Source organism: Etheostoma spectabile, unplaced genomic scaffold (genome assembly GCF_008692095.1).
Source record: "Etheostoma spectabile isolate EspeVRDwgs_2016 unplaced genomic scaffold, UIUC_Espe_1.0 scaffold00018970, whole genome shotgun sequence".
Classification (NCBI taxonomy): domain Eukaryota; kingdom Metazoa; phylum Chordata; class Actinopteri; order Perciformes; family Percidae; genus Etheostoma; species Etheostoma spectabile.
Window position 1 is genome coordinate 13,572 of NW_022604597.1, and position 11,099 is coordinate 24,670.

An 11,099-nucleotide genomic window follows, 5' to 3' on the forward strand; every position below is an offset into this window, starting at 1 on the left:
CTACTCACAGTCATTCATAAAATCCTCCGTGTTCGTCTTAAGCAGCCAGCCTCCCTCCCTCACTCCTCTGCCACAGCAGCGGCTTTGACACATCTGGTTCAGCACCTCGGACAGCAAACCTCCAATAGGCTGGAGCCCTTCCACGGCCAATAAAATGGCTTTAGCGCACGGCTGCGACAGCGACAATCAGCTGCAGCATCCCGGCAGCGGCCAATGAGAAGGCACCGTTTTACTCCCACATCCAACCCGAATAACTGCAGATGCCCGCATCAAAGCAACGGGTATCCCCCCCCCCTTCTCTCTCTGGCAGGTTTACATAGCTGAGGGTATAAGCTGCTGTCTATTTTTGGAATTCATAGTGGCCATTTTTTTCTCGTTCGCTCGCTTGGTATTCTTCCCTTTTGTGTTGATTGAGATTTTTAGAGCGATATGTGCTGTTTTTATTCATGTCAGAGGAAGGTTTGTCCAAGCTACGAGCATCGTAGCAGCTCATTAATCGCCACCGTATAGATTTTCGCTTCTCAATGGAACACATCTTCACACTCGCTGCGAGAGACTGGAGCACAGTTTGCATTTGCTTCGCATCTGCGTTCCCATCCATGAGCGAGGGACATTTTATAAATGAAGATTTGAAAAACAAAACAAAAAAGGAAGTAGCCCACCGGCTGGGAGACAACCCTGTCGGTCTGTAACGCTGGGGGCTCAGGCAACACATTATCAGGGACCGAGCCGTCCTTGTTCACGCCCTGGACCCTGGACAGCTTGGAAGCGCGTCCAATTTATGACCGTATTTGCTCAGCAGCAAGGGGGGTCAAGGTATGATACATGGATCTCACAAGAAGAGCCGAATAAGTAGAAGGTAGGAACACAAAGGTTTGTTTTGCTGTGTATGGCAACGCCATTTGTTCAGCTCTGCATGATAAAACAGCCAAATGAAAATACCCTCTCCCGAAAAAAAGCTGAATTGCCAACTGACTTATGCACCTAATGCACAGGTGTGTGGCCACTCAAATCTTCATGTTATCATCATTTATGTTCAAAAATTGATCATACAAGCATTAAAGACAACATCATCATATGTCTTGTGTTTAGGCATTGGCTGTGTGAGAGCACAGGCTTATGTCTGTGAAGCAGCCTAGTGTTGGGGCTGTTTTCAAGGCTTCCATTTTGAAGCTAAGATGGATGCTTGCGCACATTTCTTTCTCATGCCTCTGTGGCCTTATCTTGGTTCTTATATAATACTGATGAAGACTGGAACGGCTGCAGGCCTGTGTAACACTGACTGAAAGACAATACATAATATGTTTTATGTAGAGAGATATCAGCACCACAATGTTTAGTCACAGAGACTACGGTTTGATTGTTGGTTAAAACCATGTGGAAATTAAATTCATGCATGGTTGCTGAGGTCGCTTCTGCTGAACAACCAGGGCATGCTCATTTTCTTTAACAAGAGAATAAACAGCAGACATGTGACAGCTGTTGGAGTGTGCATTACACTGGTACTGTGACTACTGTGAAGGGATGCCATCAGATCCTACATGTTATATTTATTTGCACTTGATCATTGGAAGTAATGTTTCAGTAGTTTTGTAAAATTCGATGCAATTGCCTTTTAACTTCTTGAAAGGTTTCCTTCCTGTTTTTGATGTTTTTTTAGGGAATGAGTCACAGTCCTTAAAAAAACCCTCAAAAACAGTGGTTTGAAAACTCAAGGCCCACTTGTTAGCTTTTTTGCAGGGCTTTCAATGAAATTGTATTGTCTCCATCTTATTGGGTAAGATGATCTCCAAAGCTCTGGAAAAAAGTAATAAATGGACCATGATTGGTTTTCTCTTTGCTCTCTTCTCACAAACAATTGAAGACAACAGTGTAAATGGACATTCTTGGTCTTAGAAACAATAGCTTGACAAAAAAAGGAGAAAAAAAACTTAACTTACAAGCTATTTTTAGAATGTTTAATTGCATCTCACCCTCTTCCTCATTAGATGGAGTTTGTTGTCATGGTTGCTGGGACACTGTGGCTGTAACACAAAAGTAGCTGTTGTCAATCTGTAACATTCCATTCTGTGAAAACTCTGAACAAAGCCTCTCTTATCTGCTTCTATTGGTATCATAAATTGTAACAGTGTTTTCCTTCCAGAAGATGTATCTGTCTCAACACACTTTGAGTCAGTCCTCCTCTCCTCTTTCTTCTCTCACATCATCCAAGTGAATGGAGCAATTGTTTGAAAATGGATATACAGTATCCTTGTATGTCTCACAGTGATACAGTACTCAAGCCAATATTCTATGGACTCGGGAATCAACTTGGACTCGCTTGCTGATGACTTGGACTTGAGAATTTATTAAATCGTACTCGAGCATTCATAAAATTGGGCCTTGGAAGTTGGAAGACTACTGACTACTTTTATGTGTAATAGGCAGTGAGAGAGTACTCGAGTCTTGGACTTGTGACTCGATTCAGACTCAAATTCAGGTAATGGTGACTCGACAGATTCAGACTTGGACTCAAACACTGGAGATTCAAAACTCGAACTACAAAACAATCGTGATCTCATTGTTTCCCAACAGTAACTAAAGGTTGTTATCTCCATGAAAACTGATAAAACTCCATCTGCTGAGGAAGACCCTGAGATGCGCTTAAAAGTTCAGAAAAAGGCTAGGAAGTTGACCCTGAGTTAGATTATCCTTTGAAATTAAAACATAACCTTTTATTTACTTGGGGAGACACTGCAGGTAAATAGGGGAAACATTTTATCACCATGAAACTTCCTTGGTTGGTTACTTACAATACGAAAAATATTTTTTTATCAAAAGTTTTCTGAAATTGTACGTATGCAAACAAAGTATTGTATAATAATCATGTATATTGTACAATAATTATTTTTCAAAGCTAACTTTTAGTGAATTTAGGACAAATTTACTGGTGCATATAGACAAATTGTTGTAAAACAAACTCCTTAATGTGTGTTTTGAACGTTTTGTTTTCTCCAAATAGTCTGAAAGAAAACTTGTTATGTAGCAAAATAGGCCAAAACTCAAAAATGAAAAACTATGTTTTTGCCTGTAGTTTCTCCCTTTAAATTGATAATTTGGTCATTAACTATGAAGTGTTTGATGTCAACAGCTTAATTTGGCGTTGTTTACCATATGTAATGTGACCAATGGAAAACCGTCACTCCTTTTTGTTCTTTACTCACAGGTTTGACTTCTTCCACAATTGAGAAACTTTGGTCCTCTCAAAGCTCTTTGTTTTGATCAATCAAAGAGCTTTCCCCCCACTGCTTCCCACTGCTAACCCTTGTGCAGACATCATGGGTACGGTGCTGTCTCTGTCTCCCAGCTACCGCAAGGCTGTGCTGTTTGAGGACGGCCCAGCCACTGTAGGCCACTACACAGCTGTCCAGAACAGCAGAAACGCAAAAGATGCTGCTGCAGCAGCCGGAAAATCCCTCAAACGCCCCTCTATCATCAGTGTGTTGCCATGGAAACGCATTGTGGCTGTATCGGCAAAGAGGAAGGGCTCCAAGAAGTTGCAGGCAGATGGCGGGGATGGTGGGAAAGGGAGCCCTCTGGATGGCCATGCCACAGCCACGGCCAACTCAGCCTCCAGTAGCCTGAAGCTGAAGAAGTCTCAGTCCTGTGCTAACCTTTCCTCTTACTCCTCAAGCCAGGACACTACCACCACTACCTCCTCCAACCTGCCCATCTCCAAGACCTTGGCTAATGTAGCTACTGTTGCTGCCAAAAAGAATTCCCTCACAGGTTCCGGGATCCAAACGTCTACTGCAACGGGCACACCAAAACGTGTCATTGTCCAGGTAATCTAAACCCTAACTTTTTTTTTTCTAACCGAAACATATTTTTGATTTTGATTGAACTTTTTGCAGAATAATTTTTTTAGGAATTAGCAATTAGCAATTATGATTAATACTTTTCAAACTGACATTTAAAGAAAATCTCACTTTCCCCTTCAGCACTCCAAAGGACTCCCATTTGAGAAACATTGACTTATACTCACTGCTGGCTCATTTCACTGATCTTCTCCCTAATCCTCATTGTTACCTTACCTTATTTTTCTTTCCTTCTCTCTCTCCAACCTAGGCCTCCACCAGCGAACTGATGCGCAGCCTGGGTGAGTTCCTGTGCCGCCGGTGCTACAGACTGAAGCGTTTATCTCCGACCGACCCGGTGCTGTGGCTGCGCAGCGTTGACCGCTCCCTCTTGCTACAGGGCTGGCAGGATCAGGGCTTCATCACTCCAGCTAATGTGGTCTTCCTCTACATGCTGTGCCGTGATGTGGTCTCATCCGAGTTGACCTCAGAGCGCGAGCTGCAGGCTTCACTGCTTACCTGCCTTTACCTTTCCTACTCCTACATGGGCAACGAGATCTCCTACCCCCTGAAGCCCTTCCTGGTTGAGGCGGAGAAGGAAGCCTTCTGGGACCGCTGCCTAGAGATCATCAACCGCATGAGCGGCAAAATGCTCCAGATCAACACCGACCCGCACTTCTTTACCCAGGTGTTTGCTGACTTGAAGAACGAGAGCAAGAAAGAAGAGGAGAAGACCAAACTCTTCATAGGGCTTGACCGATAGAGGGAGCTGGGAGGGGGAAGGAAGGATGGATGGATAGAAAAAGGAGTTAATAGGTTGAGAATGGATGGTCTAATGTAATGCAGCGTAGGGATACCTTGGTGCAGGACTGTTGTCTGGTGTCTCTACTAGTAATCATTTACCTAATGCCCTGTTTGTAACCCAGAACAAAGAGCTTTTGGGAGTAACCACTGCGTTTTAATCATCTGAATTTGGGTAATGAGCAGGGCCACATGGAATCTGAAGACGCACAATTCTTCAAAGTTTTCCGCATATTTTCTTCATATTTTAAACAAATAAAGAAAAATGTAGCTTATCTCTACCCAAACCAGCTTAATTCTGCAGATTATCATTTTGGATCATTGCTGAAAATTGTAAAAAAAGATTCTATTAACTAACAGACAGAGGCACTAACTAATCTGTGTCTCGCCTGAAGGCAGAAATTGGCCTACAGGGAACCTTAACCACAGCAATGCCGATCAAACCACAGTTGCTGTAGGGTGTGGCCACAGCATCCTTAGCCACATTATTGGACATGATTGGATCTGATTAGATTCTCAGGGGTGACAGGCTATTCAATGCCTGGATACACAGGCACAGGATTTGACAATAACAAGCTTTAAGTTAGAGATCCCATAATTTGCTTTTTAAGGACAATGTAATTGATAACACAGACGGATCTTTTAGCAAACACCTGGCCAATAGGGCTGGTGCTGTGCATGTCCAGACGGAATCTGCAGATCTCAGATATCCTCAGACTTTTCTCAGATTTTCCAAAGATTTTCAACAAACTAAAAAAAATAAGACATAATGTTAACACATTCACGGGAAGCAGAAAAAACAGTCCATTAAGTTCCACAGATTGTCCAGATTTTAAATGACTAAAAAATGTAATAATGAAACATATATCATAATGTTAACAAATGTCCACTGCAACCAGAAATTCTGCAAATTTTTCCGCAGAATTTCTACAGATTTTAAAAGAATTAGTGAAAGAAAAAACAGTCCGCTACATTCTGCAGATTTTTATTCTGTATCACCGCTTCATTTGAGTCTGCAGATGTGACATTAACAGGCTGTGAGAAAGGGATAGTTATAATTTTTACTTTTTGCCTCAGGCTGAGAGACATGCAGCAGTCTGAACTGTACCTTGTTTCAGTGAGATAAGAAATGCAATCAATCACTGAAATTATTTTTCTCTCTGTTGATAGAAAAACATGAATTGGTTTAGAAATGCCAGACAACACTGATTTATGAATTAAGGGTGAATTTTATATATATATATAATTCACCCTTAATTCTTAATTCATAAATATATATATATATATATATATAGTGTACTGATAGGATGATATTGTGAGATAGCATCTAGGCATTTCCGCTATAGAGAAATGTCCTGGTAATAAAAATCAAAAAACACCTTGCAAGGTCACTTCATATGTCGTTGCATATGACCACCTGCTTATTGCCAATTCCACTTTCCCCTATTGCTTTAGCTAATTGCACTCCCCAACACTGGCTGTGAGGTCCACTGTTGAAACTTTAAAACCATTAAATAATACAACAACATGGATGAGCTAGAATCGACCACAACCCAACTGGTTGGCAAACTTGTGAGGCTGTGAAATTTAAGTCGCTCTTTGGCATAATTGTACTGTAGTGGATTAATTTGTCCACATCTTACATAAAGTGCTGTACTATAAGAGGGAACATTTGGGTTTATCTAGTCCAATCTGCTGTGATTTTGGAGATCAGTTATTTATTTGAAATGTTTATATGAAATGCTTAATCTGTGTGCAAGCTAATCCCTTGCACACAGGTTATTAATCATTAAACATGCCCTTCTCTAAGATGTTTACATTTACAAAAATATGGGAAAATGCAATAATGACCACACCAAGGCATATATTACACTGGATATGATTTCATTCCTTCCTGCACCCCTTGCATTTCTCCTGCAGTCCATAATGGTGCTGTCCTGAGTGACCACAGAGAGAGAGAGAAAGAAAGAAAGAAAGATTAGTTGTTTGGTCTTTACAATGTCAGAAAATAGGAAAAAGGTTGATTGTTGTTTACCAAAGGTCAAGATGACTTAAATATATTCAGTTTAATGTCACAGAGGAGAGAAGAAACTAGAAAATAGTTAGTTTAAGAAGCTGGAATGAGCAAAACCTTTACTTTTTTCATAAAAAATAACTCCAACTGATTAAACAATTATCAAAAAAGTTTGCAATTGATTTAATAGTTGACAACTAATCAACTAAGCTTTGCAACTCTAAAAGAAAGAAAGAAAGAAAGAAAGAAAGAAAGAGATTTCTGTTTTCAAACACGGCTCCCATCTTGTATGCTTCATACTGTGTGAATGATTTGTGGAGCAGGGGCATGGAGGACACATTCAGCTACACATGTCCAAATGAAAGTACATTTAAAGAACATGTGTAAAGAACAAGTACAGATGTGACTTTTTCTTCCAAAACAATGCTTCAATGTTGTTGTTGCCACGCGGCTCGAGGGACCTCTTCTGCTCCTCTTTCCTTTGCTCTGACTAACTAAAAACAACAAAGATTCTTCCTCTCTCCGTCCACCTGCTCCAGTCTCGTCCTGTCTGATGCAGTCCAACTAGCCCAGCCCATATGTAGAGACTCTCTGGTCCATGTACCTGATGGCTTTGTTATTCGCCGAGTTGTTTGAAATGCATGTGTGCTTCTATAGGTTTCCTAGCATGCTGCTCTGTGTTGGGCACACCGCACTTATTGTTACAGAAGAGACTGAGTGGTCACCGCGCTGTACTGCTGAAAGCTAGACTCAGTGATGTGACATCCAGGCAACTTGGCACAAACTCTCTAATGAAGGAAATGTGTGACAGGCTAGTTGTAGCCTTGCCTATTCTGCAAATACACCGATAAAGGCAAGCAAAAGCACCAATCCTTCATCGGAATTTCTGCTGTTCTTGGTTCCATGGTGCGTACGGGCGTAGAAGATCCTTACCAGATCAAACGGGTCTGTCTTTCAGAAACCAGTACCTTATAGCCTAGGTTGGCAAAACTTCAAAATCCATGCAAGTTTCAATCAGTTTTAGTGGACCCTATTTTCCTAGGTTTTTGTGTCTAAGTGACTAATGTGAACAAGAATCTTTGAAATTGGTCCAGTATTTAGCAAATGTGTGTGGTTGATTTTCTTGTATTTAAAGTGCTTGTTTTACCACTGACAGACTCACATTATTATTCTAAGTGTCTGACAACATTATGGAAAGGATCCCTTCAGAGATAGACATTTTTGTTAAAGAGTAAGAATTAGTGTTAAAACCAGCACTTTTTTGTGGATGTGAATTGAAAGTGTGCAATTGCTTAATAACTTACATTATAGCTTGTTTTGTTTTTTGTTTTGTTTTCAAAGATTGATCTCTTCATCACTCTGTTAGAAACAAAATCATACGTAAATAAGGTTGAAGCAGCAGATGCCAAGGCATCCAGTCTTTGAATTGCTATAAAGTCCATCATGTATTTTAATCCTCCCTGTCCTCCTTGGTTACTAGCAACTTGTGAAGGAGGGATGGATGGGGGCGCATGCGTAATCAACTAAAGCTTGTATCATGTTGTTGTACCGACAGTTTTGTTTGGGAGCGACAGAAATTATGCTCTATAGCTTTAAGTCTCAAACCCAAGCAGAGATGACCCTGGTGACATCATCCGAATTCTTTTTACAAACTTTGGAAAGCTCCCTCTAAAGCCACTGAAGAAATTATACGACTGAACATCATGGAAAAAAAACTCAACCGAGTGCCTCAATAGATTCCTCGCCTTAATGTCACATCACTTTGTCTAACGGAAGCCAATAAACCGTCTTCAGTTTTAGAGAAGCTCTACTTTCTCAACCAGAGCTGAGATCTTGTGCCATATCATTCCGAACGCTAACTCTTTCATATAAAAAACACAGAAAGAAACATGAGCCAACTCAAAAGTCTCTGACTGCTGACAACAAGAAAGACTATAAAGGAATCATGAATACACTTTCTCACAATGTTGCTATATCATGTGTCAACCAGACTAATGGGACTTTGTTCCAATGGTAGGAACATGAAATCAAAATGGAATGCTTGTGATTTTAACACAGTGACGTTTTATGTGTCACTTTGACAATATTGGAATCATCCAATGCTGGAGCATTCAGCAGTCTGTTAGAAAATTTATAATTTATGAATAATGACATTTGGCCTGCTCTGTGATAGGATACAAGTTGATACAACATGGGGGAATTTGAATTTAAAAGCTAGTCAACAAAACAGCGTGTTTCCAGATTGGGTATGTCCACAATGCAGGTGATGTTTTAGTTTTGGTTGCATTTTGTGGTAAGATGATACCACTGGGCTGCAGTAAAAATATTGTAAACTTGATGCAGAGTCAAACGTTAGATACAAATATGCACATGAAGAATGAATTAATGGCAAACAAGCTTGTTTACATATCTTTCTTGCTATAGCTGTTTCTGACGGGTGAACGTTAAAGTAGCATTCCAAAAATGACTGTGGAGTAATCAGGTTTCCTTAATATGTTGTACAAACCGTACAGAAGAGGATAAGGGCAAGGTCACATATGAAAAAATGTATTTGGATTTTGAGCTTAAAGTCAGAATTCCGATTTTAAACTCTGACCTTTTACTGAGAATTCTGAGATTAAAGTTTAGTAAAAAAAAGTACACCTACAGTACAAGAGTTCAAACTCAGAATTTAAAGACATTTTTTACTTCGGTCCTAATCCTCCTCCGTAAAACTGCAAGTAGCCTACTAGGTTAAATGGGGATTATATCCCAGCAAGAAATGGGTTTTACTGAAAGAAGTCTGTGTCTACAATACAGTGTTTTGACTATCACTTAGATTTAGAATGGTGAATGTTGAAATCAAAAACTGTTAACTGGATTCTTTGTGGTAAATCATTTCATCATCATTTTGTATTATTTTTATCCGACTTGTTTTTAAAATGAGGTAAAGGGGCTCTTAAATATGCACTTGCTGCATGCTAAAGGACTGACGCTAAAGCTGTCAGGTCCCTGGCAAAAAGTTAGCAGTTGATAATCCATCTAGTAGTATGGTCCTTTAGTTCAGTGTAGAGATAGTCAGTCCCAGTATTATAACTATGATAAGGACAAAAGTAAGATGGGACTGTTTTTTGTTTACATTTTTTAAGTTTATGAGAGTAAAATGACAAAAGTAACATGATCTCCAGTAACGTTGGCTAGGTTTGCTGGTGTGTGAATGGCCCCAAATCTAGTAAAGAGCATGAAAAAGCAGCTAACTTTATAACATAGGTCTGTGGTTCCCAAACGTTTACACGTCATGACCCCTAAACTGACACAAATTAGACCATGGACAACTTATATAATGTTCTTTTATAAGTGTAAGAAACCCACGCCCAAACTAGTTGTACGTTCATTGTTAGTTATGGATGTAATTATAGTAAAAATAAATTATTTCCCTTTGTTCTGGGGACCCCCTGAAACACTTTCAAGGAACCCTGGGTGTCTCCGGACTTTGGTAACCACTCACCTAACCTCTAGTTAGCCTTTTGCTCCTCACTCTTTCGTTCTTGTGGTTTAGGGAAGGCTAAAACCAACCTTTCAACTCTTAAAAAAAAGGGGTTTAGCAAACGGTCAGTACTACTTCTATATTAAATTATATATTATTATATTATTATTATTTGACACCTTATCCTTGGAACAGAACACCCCTCCCACACACACTCACACAAAGAGTATTATATTTTGATTAATCAACACCACGTGGATGCCAGATGACAGCTTTTGACATACACAATGACAAATTATGAATTTCTCTGTGAAACAAAAGAACTGATGAGCAAAACTCCTTTGTGATTTTTTACTACTTTTGCTTCCACCTTCTCCGGTCCTTCCAGCTGTGCCGGGACAATGAAAACGAGACAAGGAAGCCAGGACAGGAGGCAAGGAAAGGAATCTTGTCCTCTGAATGAACCTTTTTCGTGAATTACAAAGTGTTACTCTTATATATGCTCTCATCATTGATCAACTCATAACTATGTGCCATATTTTATCTTGCAACACGTACAAGACAAAAACAATCGTGTAACATATGAAGCTTATGATAATGATGATGAAGTTATTATGGTTTCCCTTCCTTTTCAGTTTCGAAATATACTGTGTAAACAAGAATCTTTGTTGAACAAAAGTCACAGCTACTCGTGTTAATAGAGTGCTGATGCTGCAGTCTGTTACTTTGTGGATGTATGATTATGTATGTGAGAAATGATTTGATCAACTGGTACTTTATATAAAAAACACAACAAGCATGGTGTTTTTTCAGATCCTGTGATTTTATACATTATAGATGCTATGGCCTTTCAGGGACAGTTCATAGTCTGACCACAGCTATGCAGCACTGAGTTGTTTAAGTGATTTGCAGCAGCTGCAGGTGAAGCTTACTGGGGTGCTGGAATTTATTACCAAGTGCTGCTAGGAGATGGCAGCTTTAG

The 11,099-nt window shown here is 39.9% G+C and overlaps 1 protein-coding gene across 1 annotated transcript; it reads left to right on the forward strand.

The window, feature by feature from the left end:
- The first annotated feature begins 286 nt into the window (after nt 1-286).
- Nucleotides 287-6,615, forward strand: LOC116683398 (cyclin-dependent kinase 5 activator 1). The gene is made up of 3 exons (XM_032509870.1): nt 287-859; nt 3,206-3,824; nt 4,108-6,615. Exons 2-3 carry the CDS (start codon nt 3,318-3,320, stop codon nt 4,597-4,599), a joined length of 999 nt encoding a protein of 332 aa, XP_032365761.1. The 5' UTR covers nt 287-859; nt 3,206-3,317; the 3' UTR covers nt 4,600-6,615.
- Nucleotides 6,616-11,099: the final 4,484 nt, after the last annotated feature.